At 32.0% G+C, this 26,364-nt stretch overlaps 1 protein-coding gene across 5 annotated transcripts in view; it reads left to right on the plus strand.

The window, feature by feature from the left end:
* LOC145279299 (splicing factor, suppressor of white-apricot homolog) overlaps positions 1-26,364 on the plus strand; it is a 71,679-nt gene that overhangs the window by 12,005 nt on the left and 33,310 nt on the right. For 4 of the 5 annotated variants that reach the window (XM_080130713.1, XM_080130714.1, XM_080130715.1 and 1 more), the window contains exons 2-5: positions 6,543-6,703; positions 11,005-11,121; positions 18,820-18,890; positions 21,917-22,139. In XM_080130713.1, coding sequence (XP_079986839.1) covers positions 6,543-6,703; positions 11,005-11,121; positions 18,820-18,890; positions 21,917-22,139 — 572 coding nt within the window. Of the gene's footprint in view, positions 1-6,542; positions 6,704-11,004; positions 11,122-14,745; positions 14,897-18,819; positions 18,891-21,916; positions 22,140-26,364 lie in introns of those variants that run through there. The other variant, XM_080130717.1, reaches the window with a different exon arrangement.

The raw sequence follows: 26,364 nt of genomic DNA on the forward strand, positions 1-26,364 counted from the left end.
CTGAAAGACTGTTCTCTTGGTTGACTGTCGTAAACCTTTTGTACTTATGATGGCATTCACCTAAGATGGGTTGAGTCAGCTCAAGTGAATTCCATACATCACAAGTGAAGGCAGTTTATCCAAGTCTATACACTGCTGACTCTTCAGCAGACGCAATTCGATTGTCACACACAGAAAATGTGAATGCCGATCATAGCTTTCAAATCAGCTTTGACCATCACTCTTCTTGCGTCATCCTGATAGCAATGTTGCTATTATCGATTCGGATCATCTAGTGGTGTCAGCAAAGAAAAATCAGGAAGGAAGTGGTTTACTGGGTCCAATTGATCATCACTCTTCTTGCATCGTCCCGGTAGCAGTGTTGGTGCTATTGCCTTGTGAATCAGGTCTGTTGGTGGACGACAAAGTGCATGCCTAAACCATCAAAGCCTGCTGATAAATACTTCCTCGAGTCTATGGATTTACATTGTGCATGGATTATGACATAACCTAACCCTATTTTGAGGGGAGGATAGGAGTCTTTCTGAAGGGTATTGGTCAAAGTAATGCAACACCTTTGACCTGGCTGAATCCAAATAACAGCCATTATCAATAATAAACAATGATGGTCAAATTTTCAGTTGAGAGAGAAAAACTCATTTTAATCAACGCTTACTTACAGCCAATCTTTTTTCCAGAATTTCGTTTCCTCCTTGTAAGCCATAACTATGTTCATATGAGCAACTCCAGTCCCGCACGAGAAACGGACTAAATTAAGAGAATAGAAAGGAAAAATAAATTGGTGAACAAATAGTTTTGTAGACTTCTTCAAGGTTACATTATCTCCATGACAATATTGGGCGGCAAAGCCCTTAACTCGATAAAAATATTAAAAATGAGTCTATCATGCATGAAAGATTTGCTCAGACTCAAGTTTTCAGTTTAAACTTGTCCGCACTTGCGGGTTAAAAATTTAAAGCAACCAATGAGAAAAGCTGTAATGAAAACAATGTGTTAAACCAATCCACGAATGAAGGGACACAATTAAAGTAATGTAATTTCTCACACTCTTCACAGCCTGCTTATCTCTGCCTTTCTCTCACTAAAACATTCAATGTGCAAACAAGCAAGATCAGTTTAAATATTATATAGATGGCATTTTTTTTTTTTACGTACAATATTAAAATATATTTAGGTCTGTTTTCAAAAAAAAAAAAAAAAAAATTGACATGTTCGGATTGTATGCGTGTAAAATCTTATTGTGTTATTTTGTTTTGAAACCTTTTCTTCACATCTTATACACACACAGAGGAGCTTTTGGTAGATTCTCTCGATTCTACTGCCAAATTCCCCTCCAACACCTACCCTTACCTCTTTATTCTTTGTCTATCACTTCCCGCTCCTTTCCCACCTCTTTCTCCAACTGCGTTGATTTTCAGGTAACTGCAGAGAATGTACGTTTGAACCTCCCGGAGTAAAAAAAATAAAAAAATAAAAAATGGTAAGACAGGGTAAGATTTTTAAATGACAAGAAGTTTGTTTCAAATTTTAAGAGTTTTTATCCATTCTGTATGATAAAAAGTTTTGATTACAATGAGAATATATATATATATCTTTTCTTTTTTTTTTTTTAACCAAAAAAGAAATTGGTAAATTATCAAATCTTTTAATTTTGTCAGAAAAAGTTAAATTTGAATGTTTGAAATTTGAATGAAATGGCAAAAAAGTGTTTTTTAAAAAAAAATTTTAAAAACACAACTGAACAAATTGAAACAAAAACAATTTTTTTTCTGCTTACAAAACAAATGGTTGTGATCATTTTATCAATGATCAAGAATTTTATCTTTTTTTTTTTTTTTAATCAAGAAAAAAGGTTGGAGAGTGGGAATACTAATGTCTTTTAAATATTTAACTTATTCGACATAATAAATATTGATTTTTTAGATAGTGACAATAGTGCTTCATGTTTATGCAATCATCAGTGTAGGGAGTGAAAATTACTGCTGGTCAGGAGACTTGAATGCAGTCAAATCATGACTCTGTAGGTTAGTATTCTACTTCTAGGCTACTAGTAATTAACACAGGAATTAAGGGAAATTAAATATCTATAAATGCTGTCATGTGACATAAACAGTAGATTAGAGCGTAATGTTTTTTAATCATCACGAAAAAAGGATGGGGAGATAAGAATGCTTTATATCTAGTTTCAAGTCGTGACATAAAGGGCGTAATTTCTCATGACACAAAAAAAATTATGGTTCAAATTATTGACTGGAAAAATTAAAAATTACATTGTAAAATGCAAATTCATTTAAAAAAAAAAAAATGAATTTGCTTGTATATTTTGATTATTTTAGTTTTTGCATTTAAACTTTGTTGCTATGAAAATATGAATGGCAAATTTTATATCTGCATTGAAAGTTGAAAGCATAACTTGATATCTTCAATGCAGATATAAAATTTGCCACGTTTATATAATTAATATATAGGGGGAGTCAAAAGTAAGTGGACAGCATTTTGAGTAGGTTTATGTATCGATTATATTAATGTAATTCATTATTACAACTGATTTTTACTGTCCACCTACTTTTGGCTCACCCTATATATATATGCTGACGTAGGTCTGAACTTAGGGTCAACTGAATAGAAATCTGATTGGTTAGTTTAGTCATGTGACATAAGATTTAAAGCTTCTTTTTGGTTGTATTCTATATTTTTAGTGTCCCAAAAAGGGACCTTAACTAAGGAATGGGGCTTGGTAGTTATGACATTGTGTTAAAATTGTATTAACTCCAAGAAATCAATATCAATTGGTATTTTTTTTTTTTTTCTCTCACATTTTCACTTCAAACAAGACACCGTGCCACTTTGATGTCGGGGGTTACTATCAGGGACATAAGTTGTAAGGATACTATGTAGGGAGTTGAGCAGCAAGATGTCTGTTTACATTACACTTGAACTTCTGCATGTCAGTAAAGTTGGGGAAGCAGGAACTAAAAGGGAATTCCAAAGTCTAGCAGTTCTGGGTAAGAAACTATTAAAGTAGAAGGCTTTCTTACATCTAGGGATCTCTACTGTGTAGGGGTGAGACTTTGCTGCTTGTCGGGAGTATTTACGTTGAAGGGCTACAAGGGCTTGTAGTTTGTCGGAGCATCCACCATAAAATGCTCCACAGCTTAACATCCTCAGGCAACATGGATTGGAACAAATACATTAATGGCATTGCTAAGGCTGCTGAACAAAAGACGGGTTCTCTCTACCATGCTAGAAAATTATTCACATTTGACAGTATCCTATACCTCTACAAAACCACTGTTCACTCATGCATCGAGTATTATTATATCTGGGCTCATGCATCTATTGCTAGTTTCTCCCGCTGTGACAGACGTCTAAAAGTCTCCAACCTAATGAATCTCTCACTTTTAGTCAAGCTCCAACCCCTGTCCTATCACTGCAGTTGCATTTCTCTGCCTGTTTTACTAGTACTATAGTAGAATGTGCTCTAAAGAACTCGTAACACTTGTGCCCCATTGACCAAAATACCCTTGACTAATCCAACAAGCAGCAAAATCTCTCCCCTTCACTGTCGTTCTTAAATGCCGGAAAGTTTTTCTAATAGGTTTTTTTCCCAAAACTGCTACATTTTGGAATTCCTTTTCCATTCCTCGTTTTCCTGGCTGTACTAATATGCAGAAATTTAAATGTAATGTGAACAGATAGCTTGCTGCTTAACTTTCTACAGAGTGTCCCTGTAGACATGCTCCTAAATAGTAGTAGCCCTCCCCCCTTACGTGCAAGTGGCTATATATCTTGTGAACTGAATGAGAATAAAAGAAAAAACCAGAAAACCTTGTCTTTCACATGAAAGATTAACAATATACAACCTCCACCAATGAATTCAATGAAATTCATGTCCATTTTCATTTAACAACTTACCTCTTCCATGTAACCTTAAAGGTGAAACCTCTAATCCGACTCTACACAAAAAAATCGAGTCATTCAATATATTTCCTTTTTAATATAACACATCTGCTATCGATAATGATTTTGGTTATAATCTTCTCTTTTATATCAGAAAATTGTCATATAAAGTTATTGTTTGTAGCAATTAATGTTCAAACAAACTTTTTAAACAATTTTATTCAACTAATGATCAATTACTTTTACGCGATTCAATTAAAATTCACAAGTAGGAATAGGAAGGGTGGTAATGTCATGCAACAGCTATTAAAATTGTTTTTTTTTTTCTTCTTATATATCTTTTAATATATTTTATTGTCAAAAGAATTTGAGTATCTGATTTAAATTTCAACATTTTTGTAAAACGTCTTATTTTACTGCATAACTCGTTTTTTTTTTTCGTTTTTTTTTTTTTTTTAATGACTTCTGGAATTATCTTTTCAAAAATTTTAACATTTGATCACAAATGAAGAGAAATTGTAAAGAGGGTGGGAAATGTTAATTGGAACGATTCCCGTGCCTTTTTCGATAAATACAGCGTATTTGTTTGAACTAATTTATCAACAAATAAAGTTCATTTCCTCTAATGTTACAACAAAAATAGATTGTGAAAATAATTTCATTGACTTCTTTATAAAATAAAATTAAAAAAAAACAATTGATGAAATTTGTAAAAATGGAACTTGTTAAAACTTCTGACACTATCTACAAATTGAATATTTATACATAAAAATCTAAGTTTTTAATTTTTTTGATAAAAACTTTCACATAAACTTAGAGAGCTCAGCATCCTGCAGCACATGAGACGATTAAATTATGCCATCATTTTCAATCTTAAGACACATCCACAGCATCCCTCCAGTTTTTTTTCCCGTTGCAATAAAATCTTTCTCGGTTGTTTGTTTCCATTTTTGGTCTTCCTTCTTTCCTTTTTTTCCACTAAGTTCTCATTGGAAAACTTGGTTAGCAATTCTCTCTCGGCCCAATCTTAGGGCACGTCCAAGCCAGTCTAAACATCGTTTGCAGATTATTTCTGATATTATCTGTTGGTTAGTGTGATCATTTGATCCATAGAATCTTTTTAAGGCACTTGGAATCAAACGCATCCAATTTCTTCTTTTGGTTGATTTTGAGATGCTAAGTTTCACTTCCATGTAGAAGTATGGACAAGACGTTGCTGTTATAAAATCTTTATTTACATCTGAGTGTAAATTTATTGTTTCTTCAGATTTTGTAGACCTCATTAAAGGCAGCCATGGTCTCCTCTTTCACTGCGACTCTCATGTCCATTCCGCCTTAATGAATACGATCAATTATTTCCATGGAAATTTTTAATATATAATCCGTACAAGAGACAACATTAAACAATAAACTGTCATTTGTGGATAGAGAAAATAACGCGTTTATATAATTTATTGAATGATTTTGTACAATTATTTTCCACTCTTCTGTTTCTTAAATAGAAAGAAACTACTAATTCGCTAAAAGTAACCGGTTTATTCCAAACATGGTTTTTGTTATGCAGCTCTTCAGTTAGATTTGATATAAGACATGTAAGTTTATATAGATTTTTCATTATCTTTACTAGTAGTTGGAAGTACATCAGGTTTATAACTCTATAATTACTAGCAGGAACATTCTGGTGTTACCCAGGACTGAATTTTTTTTTTTTTTTTTTTTTTTTTTTTTTTTTTACATGGGGGGGTCACCACTTATTAAGACCCGGAGGCAACTCGGGGATAAGGGTTATTGTGTGTACAGTAATCAATGAGATAGTATTGTAGTAATCATTAGTATTGGAGATTTGATAATGCCTTACTTAAGGGGGCGGTTTGTCAGGAATTTGTTTATGTTGGATTTGAAGACATCTAGGACTGAATGAGACGCCATATATTTTTCGTACCCAACCTAAAATATAATTTCACCTTCTATAATGTCAAACTTTGAGGTAAGGTATAAAAATGTACTCTGTTGACTGTGTGGGGGTGTAATTAAAGAGACATTGATTGAAATAAGTTTAGATAAATTCAGTTTTTAACTTCCTAATTTCTGGCTTGAATGAAAGTGAAAATATTTTTTTTCTCCCAAAATAAAAAGGGAAGTAATAGTTTTTGACTCTCTTATAAAATTGAACTTTTCTTTCCTCTCGCCTGCCTTTTTCATTTATTTGTGGACTGTTATCCTCATCTTCAGAGTTGTTTCGCCACGTGATGAAACGACAAAAAATATAAAGATAAGGATAACGGTCAATAAATAAATACAGAAATTACACATCGCAAAGGATTTTTTAAAAATACCCTTTTTTTTAACATCAAGCACTTTATGCTTTTGGCATAACTGTCTTTTATATTTTCATTTTTATAAAAAAAAAAAAAAAAAAAAAAATGAACATGCAGTCTATAAAAATTGTCATCTTTTTAATCTATAGGAAAACAAAAATTGGATTTTTTTTTTGTTTTTAACTGAAAAAAGATGATGCAAAAAAAGGTTTATTTTATACCGTCTCCATGTAATTCTCGTCGTGATGTCCATTGTTTCTTTTTTGTTTTCCCCAATTTTGTTTCATTGTTACTTGATTTTTTATTCCACCTTTTCTTCTCCAGGTATGACGGTCGAGGTCACTTGTATGACCTGAGCGCTTATGATGCGGAAAAAAAAAAATTTGATGCACTCTCTGAAGATGAGAAGCACATCGAAGCTATGTGTGACCAGGAGAGATACCTGGAACTACATACAGATGTACAGGAACAAGCCCTTTATGAAGGTTTGTCCTCTTTTGTTTTTTATTTAGTGCTGGCAATGTTTCTTCTGATTTTTTTTTTACTCTTCAATATTTTCTTGCTAAGAATTTGTGTGAAAACTTTACGCTTGTTTATTAAACACAATTTTTTAATTGTGTTGCTAGTTTTATTCAACGCTAGTGGGGAATTGCCTGGTCGTAATGTTTATGGATATTTTAATTCATGCAGATTTCATATTTTTTATTACAGAGCCAATTCTCTATTGAATATTATATTGTACCTAATATATAGTAGCAATTTCAAAAGTTCAAGATTTTAGTGCCATCAGCTAAAATCAAAACCAAAACATTTAGCACTGCAACTGCATTCCCTACCATTTGAGCTATCGACAAATAGATAAGATTTAAAATTAAGCCACTTCAAGCTATGAATGCATTTGCGCACGCACAGAAGTATTATAAATGTCGGCAAATTGAAGCAAACATTTTGTATTTCAACTTGCCGATATATTTCTGTACGTGTTATTCATCCAAAGATTTTTACTTGTTATATGATTATTTCCTGTCAATCTCAGTTTTGTGTGACCAATAGTTTATCAGCTAAATATTTTCACACGTTTTATTTCTATAGATTATGCCAAAAGTGTCTGTAAATTGCAAATTTAATCTCTTTCATTTGCATGATTAATATTACATTACATTACATTCATAGTTATCAGAATTTTTTTTCTGACCATTGATTTTATCCAAAATTTCAACAGATGAAGTGTGTGTGTGTGTGTGTGTGTGTGTGTGTGTGTGTGTGTGTGTGTGTGTGGCAAAAAAAAAAAATCTTCTGAACTAAATAAATCTATTTTTAGCTGTCAAACATTTCTGGCCATTGCCCTAATTTTGATTCAAAAGAAAACACTTCTGGTTTATGCATCTAAACAAAGTTAACACCATGATTTCTTGAACAAAACTAAAAATAGTGGTCGTGAGTTCGATCTTATACTCAGATGTGTTGTATTTTTATTTATTTATTTATTTTTTTTTTTTTTCTGGATTTTGCCATACAGGAGTTTGGACATTTTTTCAAATTACAATATTAAGCAAATTACGTTTCTGAATTTTTGAGATTCGGATTGATTATTCGTATTCTTTGGATTCCTCGGATTACTGTTCTTTTTTGAAATTTCGTCCAAATTTCCAAGTTCGACAAAATACATCTGAAGATGGTCGAATGGGTACATCAACCGAAACGTGAAAATTACACCCAAGATGAGAACACTAGTCTGATGAATCCAAATGATACGATTCAACAAATTGTTTACTTTTTTCTGCAATCTAAATAATTTGAGATTAAGACTTTTGGGTGACCCTACTAGTTGTGTATAATACAAACACATAGTACATATGTAAAAAAAAAAAAAAAAAAAAAAAAATCCAACTTTCCCAGGATATTCATTAAAATTGTGTTGGACAGCTTTTAAAATCTGACTTCTAACCTATCTCTGGTCAAGTCTTTATTTATCTCTCTTTATAGAAAGTTTATCCTCATTTTCTATCTTTTCCTTGGGTTTTCTCTGCCAACTAACTCTGCTAATTCAAGTAGTCTTCATCGACCAAGAACTCTCGTCCATTTTTTTTTTCCAATATCTGCTGTCCTGTAAACATTTCCTATATATTCAGACTTGATCTTCCTTCAAATTTGCTTTAAGTTTGATAAAAAGTTGTAAATCTTTTTCAACTGATGTTATTTCGTTGTTACTGCATTATTTCGTTGTTACTGCATTATTTTGTTGTTACTGCATTATTTCGTTGTTACTGCATTATTTCGTTGTTACTGCATTATTTCGTTGTTACTACATTATTTTGTTGTCACGAATGTTTGAATGATTAATCGGAATCGGGAGTCAAATAAACAATCTGAACTTTTAGGTGTATCGGATTTAAAAAATCTGCCTATTTTTCAATGCCAAAAACAATTTTTTTTTTTTTTTATAAAACAAAATCTTCCACTTATTTGGTTGTAAAAAAAAAATTGATTTGAAACGACTTGTAAAATTATTGTGTAGATCTACTCACGAGTATGTTTTTACGTTTGAGAAAATATCTGCACATTTAACGTGTTTTTATGGTAATCGGGGGGGGGGTAACAACTCTATAGTTTTATATTTGGAGATTTATAAAGAATCGGAATTGGGAATTTAGTACAGAATTGGTGGATATGACCTTGAACTATATCCAATGTTGAGGCCCCATTCTGAAAAAAAATATTAATTTTCTATATCTTTTAGTGTGTTATGCTTATGTAATCATCAGTGCAGGAAATGATGGTTACTGCTGGTCAGGAGATTTGAACCTAGTTAACAAAGCTAACTTTGGTTTTGTTGCCGAGTGTTTTTCCTCTTGACCATTGGGAACTCCACTTTTAAATAGAAGTGAATTTAGATACTTACGAAGCCGTGTAAGCAGGTTTGTTATAATCGATCACCATGAGAATATTTATGATGAATGTATGTTGATCGGTCACTTTTTTAATTTACTAATTAGGGCTCCCCTAAAGGGTTAGTTTTTTTTTTTTTTTTTTTTTTTTTTTTAAATAAAGATTAATTATTTATTCCTACTTACAAATTTTAATTGAAATGGGGGGGGGGGGGGTGAAGATAAAAAGTTTATAAAAAAATTAGTGTTTGGTAGGAGGATTTACCTATCATCTCGTGTTTCTCAATCATGTTTGGAGGTGTATGTTGAGCAAAAAAAAAAAAAAAAAAGCGGTCAATTTTTTTAACTTTGACCCCTATTATGACTCCTTAACATTTATTGTTTTGGGTTCAAATCAAGTTAAGTTAGATCCATGTCCAAGGAACCTATATCTAAAATTTCAAGTGTTTATATTCAAAATTGGCGGAGGAGTTTGGTAGAGTTCTCAAAGGTCAAATCATTGAACTTTGACCCCTTAATAGCCAAATTTCTGGCTGAAAATGGATTACAAAGATTTTCCCAAATCTTAGTACCCTGTATATCAAATTTCGAGTCTGTAGACCTAAAATTGACAGATAATGTACTTTTACAAGCTTTTCCCATTTCTTTGTCATCGTTTGACTTTTTTAACAGATTTTTTTTCCTCAGAGTACAGTTGAGTAAATTACAAATAATTGGGTACTGGTGTATATTGTGAAACTGATGTATCTCCGTGTTCGCTTGGTTTATGATTTTCTTTGAATTCTTTTGTAAAACATTTCTTTAAAATTATTTGCGCCCCCCCCCCCCCCCCCCAAAAAAAAAACCCTTAATTTTTACTTTTTCTAACCTTTTCTTGACAGTTATTATTAAAAAAAAATAAGACCAAATTACAGTAGTTTTTTTTTTTTTTTTTTTTTTTTTTTTTACATAGCATAATTTTATTGGTGACACTCGGCATAATCTGGCTGTTGACGTCATGTTCTGGCCAAAGCTGAGCAAACGCTGGAATATGACTTTTTTAATTGTCATTTCACCCCAAACAAGGCACAGGGCCACGGCTGTTCTACAAGTATTTTAGTGGTGAATGCTCTGATGAACTGCAAGCACTTGTGCCCCCACGACGTGAGCACCCTCGACAAACCCGACATGCTGCTAAATCCCACCCCCACACTGTAAAGATCCCTAGATGTAAAAGATCTTTCTACTCCAATAGTTTCTTCCCCAGAACAGCTAGACTTTGGAATTCCATTCCAGGTCCCTGCTTCCCCAACAGTACTGACATGCAGAAGTTCAAGTGTAATGTGAACCGACATCTTGCTGCCCAAATCCCTACATAGTACCCCGGTAGTTTTAAATTTGGGACCAGATTAACAAGGGTACTATTTATGGAGTTGGGCAGCGAGATGTCTGTTCACATTACGCTTTAATTTCTGCATGTCAGTACAGTCAGGGAAGCAGCATCTGCCATTGAAATACTTGTAAAACAGGCACAAGGATACTACATTTCAGCGATGGGGAGGTTGGAGTCTAGTTGATAGTTCAGGACCTATTAGGTTGGCAACTTTTTTTTTTTTAACCCTGTTCAGGAGCGAGAAGCTAGTCGCAGATGCACTAACAATACTCCATGCATGGGCAAACTGTGGCCTTGTAGAGATACAGGATATACTCGGGTGTGAGTAGCTTTTTAGCGTGGTAGAAAGGGCCCACTTTCCTCGCAGCAGCCCTAGCGATTGCCTCAATGTAGTTGTTCTAATTCATGTTGTCTGTGACTGTTAAGCCTGGTTTACAATATGCACCAGTACAAATAATTGATAACGATGAATGCCAGCCCCTCCCTCCATTTTCTCTCTAAACCACTTTTTGTTTTCTTTCTGTAGAGGAAGAATGGAAACGCTATTATCAATCTCTATCGGAAGGTTTTAATGCCGTTGGTTTTGTTTATGAGCAACAATACGATCCTTCACTTCCGACGGATGATGATCAAGAATTAACTGGTAAGTCTTGCATGATGATTAATATTTGTCCTTTTTTTTTTATCGAACCAAACAACTTGAGTTTATGTGTAAAAGTTTATGTACTTTTTGTGTTTATTTAAATGTTTTCTTTGTGTAACAATTTATGAGACTTGCTTTTGCTAGAAATCTTTTGAAGCGTTTGTTGTTGCTTTTTTTTTTTTTTCTTTTTTGTGTCCGCGTTTGTTGATGCGGTCGGGGTGTTACTTTCATAGGAAATGACGATAACTTTTATATCTTAAATATTTTATTTAATCTCAACATCTTGGGATCTTTTTTTTTTTTTTTTTTTTTTTTTTTTTTTTTTTTTTTTTAAAGAGTTGCTGTTGGCTGCATCATCCCCAAAACATGTTTGCCATTCTCAATGAGGGCATTCTTGTGTGTGTCCTTAATAAAGTATCTTCAGCAATTTCCTTGCTTCTTTGGTGCAAGTCCAGAATTAAACCTCGTTAAAAAAAAATACAAAAATCGTTAATGTACGTACCCATCATGGAACGAAAATATTAAAAAATCACATAAATTGATAAAGTAAAAAACTTTTGGATTTTCTTAAAAAAAAACGTTTTGATCTACCATGTTTTAATAAGGTGAAAACAACTCAATTTGAACTACTGAGATCAAAGTCAGCTTTGTAATGGCTACTAGTTACTATTAAAATTATTAAATCAAAAAAAATTATTTTCTATAAAATACTATCAATTTGTGATTTTTGGAATATGACATTTGTTTTGTTTTGTGACAGGTGTGTGTAAAAACAAAAAAAAAATATATATTTGTTTTTTAGGTTGAATTCTGTATGAGAACTCCTTTTTGATTTTTCTAGAAAAATCAAATTATTTTTAAACTTACATGCTACATTTAGGATTTCAATTGATTTTTTTTGTCTTAAACTCTTAAATTTGTTATATCAGCGCATAGAATTTAAGTCTGTTATTCTAGTATCTATTTATAAAAATTAAAATTTGTATTTAAGGAAAGAATATTTAATTTTAGAATATAAAAGTTGAGAAAAGATTTTTTTACACTGAATTCTAAATAAGAACCACAGATTTTTCTCTAAAAGTTAAATTAAAAAAATTAATATGTCTTAAAATATAACGTCATAGCAGAATTTTTCTTTTGGCTAGTGATCTGAATATATTCATATACTTTTCCAAAAACCCCTTCCAGAGCGGACAAATTCAAACTTGTACATATGTAACTTTACAGCATGCTATATAAAAAATAACTTTACAGCATGCTATATAAAAAAAACGAAATTGAATGCCAAAAAGCGAGTAACTATTATAAAACAAAGACGGAAACAACAGTTTTCAACACAAGACAAAAAGATTCTTCTTGCTGTCATGTTGCTGTTATTACTGCCATGCACATCATTATGGCTGAACGTATTAACAAAAATGTTTACAAAACTTCTGTCGACTACCAGTGATATTTTTCTGATGTAACTTTGCACCTATGCATAGTACAAAGGTTGTTCCAAAGGTGAAGCCTCTTTTTTTTTTTCTTTTTTTTTTTTTTTACTCCAAAAGTTGAAGAGCTACAAAGACGGGCCAAGATCAAAGTGTAGTATCTGTTCTTCAGATGCTGCACTTCCATTTTTTCTTCAAGTGGAGGAAAAATCCTTCACGACTGAGACAATTTTTATTTTTGTACCTTTTCTCCACGTTAAAAAACAACCCTGGTGTCTAACTCTGTCCCGTGGGGAGGCATAGTAAATAGGTACAAAGACGGAGTGATGGCATTAAAAGAAGCCTTTTGTGCTATAGAATTTATTTTTCTACATAGTCATTTTCGATGCACTTTTACCAGGAATTCAATGATACATTTCTGCTGACGCACATCCATGACTGGTTGTTTTCTTAAAGTCTCACACTGTCAACATCTCTATTAGAGATGAAACTTTCAGGTCGTGGATGCGTAAAGTTAATCTAACAATACGATTTGCAAATAAGATATGACTGAGTGGATGTTTATTGGTGGTGAGGCAATTAATCGGAATTTTTGGGGTATCAGAATCTGAAAAATTTGTGCCTTTTTTTCTGATGCCAGAAACAATTCTTTTAATCCCCCCCCCCCCACTGTTAGTAATAATAAAATAATACTTATTGATCTTAATCAGTAAAACTAAAAGCTATAAATCGTCTCCACAAGTTTTTAATTTTGTAGAAAATATCTGCACATTTAACATTTTTATAGTAATCGGATTAAATAACTTTATTGTTAAATATTTAGAGATTTATAAAGAATCGGAATCTGAAATTTAGTACAGAATCGGTTATTGTATTGGAATCATCTCATCACTAATAGTTATATTAGATTCTGTGTAGAGTTTGTGGGTTTAATTCAAGATAGAATATAAAATTTAACTGATATTAGATCTCTGCATGAAATTCTTATTATTTATAAAATTGTGACTTTCAAAATTCAACTGAAAAAACTAAATTTAGTAATAATGGTAGAAAATAAATTTTGGGGTCGTTAAAATATTTATGCAGAGAACAACCTTTTTTTTTTTTCCCCCCTGTTAATGTTGCCTCGACATGTTCTGGCAGCTTAGGTAAACTACTGGAGTATATGACTAAACGCTCAACCAATGCAGCAGATAAATTGGATGAAGTAGTCTTACGACATAGACACTGTTCAAAATTCACAGTATGTCAGTGGTTCGGAACACCATGACCAATGTGGAAAGCTTCTTGCAATACCAAGAGTATTTCGTTAGGTATCCGCAGCAGATAACAGAAAAATCTGAAGAAAAAAAAATATATGGCACATTTCCTACTTAACAGAAAAATAAAACTTTTTGTCATAACCCCCCCCCTCTCTTACCCCTTTAAAAAAACTTTCTTATGAAAAAAGTTTTTATTTGTCGATACACATTATTTAAAAAAATAAAAAATAACTATTCATGAAATTTACCATAGATTTTTTTTTTTTATTGTATTTCCAGTTTTCTAATTGAAATTAATATATGATGTTTTTAATTTCTTTAACATTTTCACATTTGATCAGCGTTTGGCATATTCCAGTGGTTTATGTAGGCTGCTTGAATATGCCAGCACAACATTCACAGAAAAACAGGTACTTACGTACTGAAAAAAAAAAAAATTTCAGTCAATTTTTTTTTTTTTCAAGAAGTCGGTGAGAGAGGGGGGGGGGGGCTACAAAAAATTTCAAAAAAAAATAACCGTTTTGAAAATCTACTTATTTTACAAATTTCTCTGATTAAACCAAATAATTTACTAAATTTAATCTGTGTGTTCTTGTAACCAGATATTGTTAATAAAAGTTGCAATGAAATTATTGGTTCAAATAACAGATGTTGAACAAGGTCTTTTTTATTGAATTCTATTTTTGCTTCTCAGGAAGGTAAGGAATGAGGTAATTTGAATTTGTAAATTTTTCAGTTCATTTCATCAAAATATTTGAACTGTTTTGTTGCACGTCTTTTTTTTCTATGCCACAAATCTTTCAAAAGGTTTTAAAAAATAAGTCTTCATTTTTATTTATACCTTCTGTGACAGCCTTATTTTCCTGCAGTTGATTGAAAATTTTAGTTTTCCATTGCTAAACATTCTCCTTCGACCAGTCTCATCGAAAAAGAAGTCCGTCAGAATATAATCCAGGCTTCTTGGAGATGATTTTGTATCCATCGGTCAATGGGGAAAATCTTGTCCTGTTGTAGAGATTCCTCGCTAAATTGGAGCACCATCTTGCTGGAAAGGGGCAATCCTCATGATACCAGACGCTTCAGGTAATCAACACTGTGGTGATATATCAACTTGTCCTATGACCCTGTGATAACATGAAGGACCAAATTAATGGTTGACTCTCCTTTCGTAAGAAATCCATCGTTTTTCCTGGATCAAAGGCTGTAGTTATTTTTTTTTTTTTTTTTTTTTTTTTTTTTTTTTTTTTTTTGCTTTTAAGGATTACAAGCAGATGGATCCGGCATTGCTCGGATGTAGAAAATTTGTTAAAAATCTTGTTGTAATTATGTACATCTCATATTTATTATTTTAATAAAGCAACTAAATAAATTTAATTTCTCAAAATCCTCTATAATTTTGCTGTCCATTAAAAATAAAAACGGGTTTAAAAAAAAAAAAAAAAAAAAAAAAGGCATTACTATTATTTTTATAGTTTTTTGGTTTTTTTAATATATTATCTTAAAAATTGTCAAAAATAAATCTATTGTTAGTATACAGGAGTGGCAGTTTAGTTTATAATAATTATTGCAGGGAGCGCCCAGCATTGTCTGGCTGCAAAATATAGTTAATTAAAAAAAAAAAAAAAAAGACTTTGGTGCCATCAGTCAGAATCAAAAGCAAAATTTTGTAAGCAAAAAAAAATAAAATGCTGCATGGTGAATGCAAACTTGAAAAAGTTCATAAGCGAACATGTTATCAATTGTACCATGACAACGCAGATGTTATGACGTTACAAATTTATCTTTTTAAAATGAAAGAACGAGTCTGCTCTTCATGCGGGAGATTTACAAACCATGTTAAAACTAACATTTTAACCTGACTTCCCTGTTTCAAATGAAACAATTTTTTTTACATGAGATAATTGACGATTATTTCTAATTTTTAGATCTGTGTCCGAGCTCGTTTTTTTTTTTTTTTTTAATGATACCATGTTCGTGCTGCTTTAATGCGGATGACAAGTTTTTAGCGGATATACAAACACACTCGCACAGCCGAGATTTATATAATAGAAGATGAAATTTGTAGCACTTTTGAATTTGAATTTTTTGTTATTTAGAATTTGATCTAATTTTTTTTTTAAATTCAGAATCATGTACATACCCATCACGTAACAGAAAGATTCCAAAAATCACATAAATTAAGTAGTTTTAATTTTATAAAGAAAATCACTTTTAAGTGAAGTTGAGTTCATTGGCATTATAACAAATCCAGTAACTATGAAATTACCTCCCTTGGATTCTTGATAATTTTGTTTTTTAATAATGGTGACAGTTAATTCTCAGTCATAAAATTTGATTATCTAAAAATAAAACTATTTCATCAATTTATGTGATTTTTTTTTTTTTTTTTTTTTTTAGTGAACTTATTGACAATTTTAAAGATATATAATTTAAAAAAAAAATAATTATTATTTTTTTTTTTTTAGTGGCTAGCAAAAGTAGGGTTTTAAGAAATTGAATTTGTTTAGTATGATAATTATATGCATCAAAGATTTTTCTGTATTTTTTTGGAGGTTGAATACAAAATAACAGCATTTTCAAATGGGTGGTTGTTCCTATACTGCCCCCCCCCCTTAAATAACTCTTTAATACTCCAAAATAAAATTCTGAAAATAATTTTTAATTCCCATGAAAATCAAGGTATCTGAATTTTTATGCTTCCAACTCTTTGCATACATGTAAATTCAACTTAAAATAACCCGCATGGCCTGAAAGCTGTGTTCTAAAATTTATAATGATCAGTAAATTAGTTTCAGTTAATCCCACCTATATGTAGATACATGTCTCGTAAAATATTTATAGTGCTTTCATGAATACAAGAATTCAGATCTGATAACATTAATATGAATTTTATTTCAAAATATTGCTATCAATTAGAGTGGAAATAGAACTTTCACAGAATTTTGGATCTAAGAAAAAGTTGAAAATTTGTTCAAATTTTCTAAATTAATCACACCTTAACTCTTGTTGTTATAATAATAATAAGTAATAAATAAAATTTCTCTGCTTTGAATTGTTTATACAAATTTTAAATTTATGCTGACCATTATATTTTGTGAAAAATTATGATTTGCTATCGTAAACATTTTGTACATATTCGTTTCTATAGAGAACAGTTATTGTGCATAATAATAATAATAAGCCAATTTGCAAGATTACATTAATATTGTTTTCTTTTAATTCTTTGTTTCCTTGTTTTTAAAATTTGACATTGTTATAATGGAACCAATTTTAAATTCAGAATCATGGAAACCTAAAATAAAATCTTTTAAAATTCATTTTGTAGGTGAGAAACAAAAATTGGAGAGTTTTACTCTTTCAGTTTTGAAATGAACTTGTAAAAACAAAACATGGGTAAAAGTTGTTGTCAAATTCAATTTGTTACTTTTCTTTTTTTTTTTTTTTTTCAATTTGTTACGCTATTTTTTCTTTTTTTTATGCACTTTGTGATACTTTTGCAATTTACATGCTGGATTTGTGTAAATGTCTGTTTAGACTCAACAGGAAGCTAACATCAATTGCCGGAATATGCAGAATGCTGATGAAGTTTTTCAGCCAATCGAAAAGCGATAACAAACGCGCTTATCTGATAAAAATCAAAGCCGACAACTTTTATTAAATTGGAAGAAAAAGTTTTTAATTTTAATCAGTCATAACAATGGAGTACACAACAAATTTAAATAAGTTATTACAGACACTGGAGCAACTCTTTGTAAAAAAAAAAAAAAAAAAAAATCCTTTCAAATTCTCTTAAAAATAAAGTTCATATTATTTACAATTTTTTTTTTTAATATTGATTCATAAAATTTGTGGAAGGTTGTTACATTTTATCTTGCTTTGCCAAATTTTTTTTTTTTTCCAAACAAAATTTCTAATGGGTTTGATAACTTTCACTCATTTTTACATATTGAATACAAAGTAATCATTGAGTTTTTTTATCAACTCTAATGTCGATCTACTTGGATCATTAATGCAATAAGACTGTTAGGAGAAATATAAATTACAATGCATTGTTTTCTTTGGATGTATATTTTTTAAATCTGAGGTTTAAATAGAAAATTTGGAAAAATATTAAGAGAACAGTGTTCTTAATCACTTCTAAAATATAAAAACTGACACAGTTGAAAGAAAAACATAATTTCAAATGAAAATCTACAACAAAACTTTTGCAGAAGACGAAATATTGTTGGACTAGTATACAATTGCACTGAATATGAGATAACATACTGATGAACTTGTAGCACTTGTGCCCCCCTCTACTAACCCAACTAGCAACAAATTCCCATCCCTTCTCTATAATCTCTAGATGCTGGAAAACCTTCTACTCTGACATGTTCTTTCTTCAAATTGCTAGACTTTGGAATTATCTGACTGCAGAAGTTCAAATGTAATGTGAACAAACATCTCATTGCTAAACTCCCTACATAGTGTCTCTGTAGAGAAATCCCAAATAGTAGCCCCCTTACGTCCAAGTGGTACTGTGCCTTGATTGGGGATGAATAAAAGTTTTTTAAAAAATCAGCACTTCAAATCGACACAATTTTGATAAGTTACATGCGTTCATCAAGTTAATATCAAAATATAAAATTTCTTGGCAAAACTTATTTTATGGTTTCCAGTATTTTGAAGTTAAAATTAGTTAACATATTTGGAAATTGGTTAATTTTATAAAATCAGTTAAAATTGTCTATACGTATACATAAACATTTGTGTTTGCTATATATATATATATATATATATATAAATGTGTTTATATAAGATTGTATCTTTTTAATTTTTTATTTTTGTTTTAGATTTGTGAAAATTTTCATAATCTAATCTTAAATTATTCCAATAAAATGTGCATTTTTCTTGTTTAAATATTAAGACATTTTACGTCCTAACTTAGAATACTCATTTCAGTTTATCGGACAAATTCGATTTTTTTTTTTTTTACTTATTCTAATATCCTTGTTTTTTGTACATAGCTGCCTTGGAAGCTGCAGTCGAGAAATTTGTTGCACCATCAGAATTGCTAGTTCCTCCGGAAATGAATATTGTAAGTTATTTGAATGTTTGCTTATCTCTAATGCTAAAATTATAAATCAATTGAACGACGTGTAGATCTGTTTGTTGCGTTATTTTTGATTACACATTTAATCAAAAAGTAAATTTGGTGAATCAGAAGAGCAGAAAACTTAGTCTGTAACGAACAGTATCGAATGCAATGTTTAAAATTTTTTTTTTTTTTATCATCACTTGGCCATATTAGCTAAGAAATAATTTAATCTCCTGTGCTAGATGATAGCACTAATATTTATTCGTATTATTGAACCAGCTAAGCAACAAACCCTGGAAATTCATTTTCTATTTGGTTAAATTACGAACATATCAAGCTAAGGGGAGGAAGAAGAAAAAGTTCAGCAACATAACCTAACAAAAAAACTCAACCTCCCTTCACAGGGGTTTACACGCGGGTTTGGGGACTAGTCGTAAAGTCTAAACTCCTTAGTAACTTCCAATAAGTCTACCACATACATGGGACCTGATGCTATCGCTGTCCCAGTGTTGCAAGTGTCAAATCAGCAAGCTGGACTATTTTATTGCTGCCAACTCCACAACTTTGCATGCTGGAATGTCTGAAAAATCAAGTCTTAAGAAACGCAATCACTTGTAGATCTTAGGCATTGTATCCTATCTACCACAGCGGTCTTGCTCACAACTTGGCTCGAGTGTGAATCTATTCGAAACTCTTTTCAAATTATCTAGCCATCCATTTCAACAGTTTAGAAGCATTTCAGTCAACTGACATAAATATCAAGAACCTGTGGCAATCCTTCAAATACAATGTCAATGACGTAACACATCAGACTCTTGGCACCATCGAAAGACCTGTCAAACATCGGATATGAAGCCACACAATTGAGTTTGCAAGCCATACAAAACGAACTCGATCTTCCAGCTCAGATGACTTTCAACTGCGTTTTGAAACTGCATGCTCTATAAGAGCTGATCGCATCATTTACTGGCAGAAAGTTGCTGAAAATATGGAACCAGCCTCATCAGTTGGTAATAAAAATATGGAACAAGCCTCATCAGTTGGTAATAAAAAATATGGAACAAGCCTCATCAGTTGGTAATAAAAAATATGGAACAAGCCTCATCAGTTGGTAATAAAAAATATGGAACAAGCCTCATCAGTTGGTAATAAAAAATATGGAACAAGCCTCATCAGTTGGTAATAAAAAATATGGAACAAGCCTCATCAGTTGGTAATAAAAAATATGGAACAAGCCTCATCAGTTGGTAATAAAAAATATGGAACAAGCCTCATCAGTTGGTAATAAAAAATATGGAACAAGCCTCATCAGTTGGTAATAAAAAATATGGAACAAGCCTCATCAGTTGGTAATAAAAAATATGGAACAAGCCTCATCAGTTGGTAATAAAAAATATGGAACAAGCCTCATCAGTTGGTAATAAAAATATGGAACAAGCCTCATCAGTTGGTAATAAAAAATATGGAACAAGCCTCATCAGTTGGTAATAAAAAATATGGAACAAGCCTCATCAGTTGGTAATAAAAATATGGAACAAGCCTCATCAGTTGGTAATAAAAAATATGGAACAAGCCTCATCAGTTGGTAATAAAAAATATGGAACAAGCCTCATCAGTTGGTAATAAAAAATATGGAACAAGCCTCATCAGTTGGTAATAAAAAATATGGAACAAGCCTCATCAGTTGGTAATAAAAAATATGGAACAAGCCTCATCAGTTGGTAATAAAAAATATGGAACAAGCCTCATCAGTTGGTAATAAAAAATATGGAACAAGCCTCATCAGTTGGTAATAAAAAATATGGAACAAGCCTCATCAGTTGGTAATAAAAAATATGGAACAAGCCTCATCAGTTGGTAATAAAAAATATGGAACAAGCCTCATCAGTTGGTAATAAAAAATATGGAACAAGCCTCATCAGTTGGTAATAAAAAATATGGAACAAGCCTCATCAGTTGGTAATAAAAAATATGGAACAAGCCTCATCAGTTGGTAATAAAAATATGGAACAAGCCTCATCAGTTGGTAATAAAAAATATGGAACAAGCCTCATCAGTTGGTAATAAAAAATATGGAACAAGCCTCATCAGTTGGTAATAAAAAATATGGAACAAGCCTCATCAGTTGGTAATAAAAAATATGGAACAAGCCTCATCAGTTGGTAATAAAAATATGGAACAAGCCTCATCAGTTGGTAATAAAAAATATGGAACAAGCCTCATCAGTTGGTAATAAAAAATATGGAACAAGCCTCATCAGTTGGTAATAAAAATATGGAACAAGCCTCATCAGTTGGTAATAAAAAGTTGTACACTTGCCTTCAATCGACCACAAAGTATTCGAAGGCTGCAATAAGTAATTTTCAATCAACAAGGTGAACCTATCACAAATCTTGAAGAATCACTCCAATGTTGGAGTGATCACGTTGCCTCACTATTTAACCATTCTAGTTGAACCCCTTAAAATCCCAACTGTTCCTCCTGCAGTTGGTGACTGTGACATCACCCCCTCCCCAATTCCCCCACTACTGTTGAAATATTGGACAGCATCAAAAAACTGAAAAACAAGAAAAAAGATGGCCTTTCATCTGAAATCAAGCATTTTTCAGATGTATTAGTTCCAACCTTAAAATTTTCACCCATGTTTGGGAAACCGAAAAGCTCCCTCCAAACTGGAGCAAATGCGAAAAAATTTTTGTATGTACTCATCATGGTATCATATTCTAAACATCACATTAATTGATCAAGTATTCTTTTTTAACTGAAAAATCAAATTTTATATCTAGGTCAAACATTGCTGCTTTGAAATTTTTTTTTCTTCATTCCATTGAAGTTTTTTTTTTGTTTTTTTTTTTGTTTTTTTTTTTTGTTTTTTGCCAATTTATTTTTTTAAAAATAGGCTGAATTCTAAATAAGTGCCAATTCAGTAAATTGAGAATTAAATTATGTATTCTTTAAAAGTTTTTCTTTTTCTATATTTTTATGAAGTGTGTAATATGTAATTTTTATTTATTTTATTTTTTAAGCCTGCTAGCAATAAAATAAACGCAATTATTGAGAAGACGGCCAATTTTGTTGTGTTACATGGTGGTCAAATGGAGATCATGATCAAGACGAAGCAGGCGAATAATCCTTTGTTTGAGTTTCTAAACATCGACAATAAACTTTGCCCGTACTACAAACATATGATTAAAATGATAAAGAATGGAAAATACAAGCCAAAAGTTGAAAATGACAGTGAAGGAAATGGTAAGTTGGGATTCTTTTATTTTTTATTTGTAAAATAACTTGATTATCCTGTAATTATGTTAGAAGAATCCTTTGTCGTGCTTGTTTGTATTGATCTTTTTAAACCAACACATTTCAGGTGAAAACATTATTACATATGCGTCATGGCAAAATTTTAAATTCCAAAAATTAAAAGATGATATAACATTAAAACATAACTTTAAATCGCTAAACTTGATAATTTTTAAATTTGTAATTATTTTTCGTAATTTTTTAAAATTTCTAATTTCAGAATGACACGTAAGTAAATAGTTTTCACCTGAAATGCAATTTTTTTAAAACGCTATTTAAATGACTTCTATTTAAATTTGTAGTTTTTATTCACTAAATCTAGCAGTAGTTTGTGTTATTCTGTCGGTTATTGACACAGCTGAGCTGGAGCTCCACTGCACCCAGGCTGTTCACTTCATACAAAGGTCCGGTCCACTAGATTATGGTAGCCTGGTGTTGGTGGTTGGTCAGATATCTTTTCCAGCCAGATGTCCAAATGTTTCTTGAAAGTGTCGGAAATGCTCTCCTTGTATTTCTTATTACGGCTGGAATACAGTTGAATATTTTTGTACCACTGTAGGTGAAGCTGGGATGGATGAAGGACTTAATCCTCTGTGTAGTCCCATGTGTGGTTTTTATATAGCAGAGCCACCTTCACTTCTGGTGGGTTATTTCGACTATTGTGTTTGGGACCCTTCCTTCCAATATTTTCCATATGTAATATATCGTTCTCTTCGACATTGTAGTGAATACAATTGCGACTCCTTCAGCCTCTCGCAGTAATTCATTTGGTTGACTCCATATATTTTGCTGGTGAATGTTCTCTGGGGTGCTTCTATTTTGCAGATTTCTGTAACTAGCAATGCCAGAAAATGTACCGTTCGATGCTGGGCATCTAATTTTGCGTATTTTTCTAGCCTTCAAATGTTTTGATTTTCAGACATACTTTCCTGTGTGTGTGCGTGCGCATACACACTAGCTGAACACCCAGCGTTACCCGGTCGTACAATACGCTTAAACATGATATTTTAATTTATGCAGATTGCATATGTATTATTATAGAATCAATACTATTGATTATTATATATTACGAAGCTCCTATCCTTACATCATCAATACTCTGATCCCCATCTTGCATCAATTGAAATGAATGGCTCTCGTCTAGGGGAGGCCCCATGTTTTGATAAGTTTCTGGGCTTGACCTTTACTCCTGACCTGAAATGGAACACATACATCAAGTCTGTTGCCAAGGTCGCTGGAAAAATGATAGGATCCTTCTACCGCTCCAGAAGATATCTCACTGCTGATGCAATTCTCTATCTATATAAAAGCCAAGTACGTCCAAGGATGGAGTACTGCTGCCACAGCTGGGCAGGAGCTGCTAAAAACAGCCTATCCTGCCTTGACAGAGTACAAAATAGACTTTGTGGCTTAGTGAGGGATGCCCTTTCTCTTCCCTGCAGCCTCTCTCCCACAGAAGAGACGTTGCAAGCCTGTCTGTTTTATCGTTACTTCCATGGCAAGTGTTCGTCTGAGCTCCAATCCCTGCCCCCCCCCTCGCTAATCTTTCATGAAAAACACCCGTTTAGCTGAAACCACTGTCAAAAATTTTCCCCACTCTATCTGTGCCAAAACCAAAACGTAGATTCCATGAACAAAGCTTCTTAGAAGTGCATGCCTGTGGAACTGTTCCGCTTGCCTGTTTCCAACCTGACTACATTCCTTGGCCTTCGCGACAAGATCAAAGTGTAGTATCTGTTCTTCAGATGCTGCACTATTATTTCTTGTTCTCTTTCGGTGGAGGAGAAATCCTTCACGACTGAGACAATTTTTATTTTTGTACCTTTTCTCCACGTTAAAAAACGACCCTGGTGTCTAACTCTGTCCCGTGGGGAGGCATAGTAAATAGGTACAACCTGGATGTCTTCAAGTCCAACATAAACAAATTCCTGATGAACCGCCCCCTTAAAACACTTTATCAAATCTCAACACTAACGTACTATACACACAATAACATTTATCCCTGAGTCGCTTCTGAGCCTTGATAAGCAGTGACCACCATGTAAAAAAAAAAAAAAAAAAAAAAAAAAAAGGAATAATTTGCCTGATGGACTAATTTGCAAAAAAAATGATTTTTTTAAATAAAAAGTCGTTAATCAAATTCTGTCTGTGTTTGTTTACAATCCTGTCAGCTGATGTTTAAGCTTGACAATGAATGCCCTAAAAAAATCACTTCTGATTAATGTTTAGTTTTAAAATATGCAAACGATATGCGGCGACTTTAAATGGTAACTCTTTCTTTTTTATCGTAAATTAAACTCATTAATAAGAAAAACTCAAAATAAAATGGTGAGGTACACCCTGGCTTGAACTATAGTCGAATGCTCTACCACTGAGCTATATGTCCAGATTATAATAAATCTTTTATTTAAGAAATGATTTGCTGAGATTTTATTTCCCTTGGTCAGTGTAACACAAAATATTCCTCTATAAATTCTTTTCTCTCTTATAAAAAAAAGACGATTTTTAAGATCGAATTTTTCAGTTTTCGATACTTATCTTATGAATTTCTGTACAAATCATATCTAAGAACACTGCCAGACATATAAATTACCTTTGTGTGAAATTTGCTGAAGATAGGCTCAGCCGTTTTGGAACCTGGAAAGAACTCACACACACAAAGTAACTTTTATAGAAGAGTGGATGTGTGTGTATAATATATATATGAAAGAGAGAGGTTATTTGGTAAAAGGAAAAAAGTGCTCAATACTTTAGTAGAGCTGAACGTTTTTATTTCCACCTCGAGTATATTGAAACAACCTGCAATGAATTAAGTTGATTACACCCAGGGTTGAAATAATAAAAAAAATATATATTCATGTTAATTCAGGCAATATAAATATTAATTTTTAGCTCGGCTACACTAATAATTTGCTAATCTTTCCTCTGGTAATTTTCAAATTTTAAATATAAGCATTAGCTGGTTGAACTTTTGCACAGTGAACTAACTTAAACATGGATATGGAAACCAAAAAGTTGTCACCTCAAAAGTTGAATCGTAATGCATTTGATGTGCAAGAAAGTGAAATATAATACTAGGACTTTTTAAAAATGAATATTGCAAGATTTGGTATTTTTGTAGATTAATACCTGCTAAATCTGCCAAATCTATCCTTACTTGCTTCATCGAAATGCAAATTTTTTATTTTTCCAGAAATATGGGAAAAATTGTTTCTTCTATTATATTTCACACTTTATTCATACCAATTCTTTTATTTATGAAGCTCAATGTTACTATGGAGCATATAAAATTAAATGACAAAATCAGAAAAGTAGTTGCAATTGTGTTCTGTTTTAGTTACATCATCTGTGTGCGTTTCCCCTGGACCAATATTCTGCCTATCTGGCACTAATACCCCGGGAGACATCGTTCTCCTTCCGATAATGGACTGCCCAGGTTGTATGAAACTCCTTTCCTATAATTATTTTCATATAATTATTATTCACCACCCAAAAACCTTTTTCAATATTTGTGCTGCAAAGCAAAATATGTGTCTATTCACAGCTGAACATTTTGCTAACCGCATTTCATTTCCTCTGATGGTATGACCCATTATTGAAAATCCATGGATTAAGGAAATTAACTTAACCCCCTTCTATATATTCCTTTTGTCAAACAATAAATTCTTAAATCGAATATGTGTCTATATTTTGATTTTCAGAATTAACCACAAAACTTATATATATTAGAACTCCAGGGTGTGGCATTAAAAATTGCACATGTATAATCAAATAACATAACACCATAAAGCAGGGAAAATACTGTAACCAGGGGCCAGAAAAACATTGTATTCCACATCATAACCTGGAAAAAAAACGTATTCTAGGGTCAATGTATCCCAGACTTCTACTATATATATATATATATATATATATATATATATAGAGAGAGAGAGAGAGAGATGTTTTTTTTTGTTTTGTTAGCGATACTTTTTGTATGAATTCAATTATTTATACGAAAGTGCATTTTTACCTAAATGCGAGTTGGGAATAATTTTTCCCTTTGACCAATTTGGTACCCCCTAAATGGGGAGCGGCATGATTATATTATTTTAAAAATATAATTATCCATTGACACGTTTCGTTGTCTACGACTCAGAGTGGCTGAATCTAGCAAGATTCGAAATCTCAGGAC

The sequence above is a fragment of the Euprymna scolopes genome, chromosome 1 (assembly GCF_053919585.1).
Source record: "Euprymna scolopes isolate OS-2025 chromosome 1, ASM5391958v1, whole genome shotgun sequence".
NCBI classification, from domain to species: Eukaryota; Metazoa; Mollusca; class Cephalopoda; order Sepiida; family Sepiolidae; genus Euprymna; species Euprymna scolopes.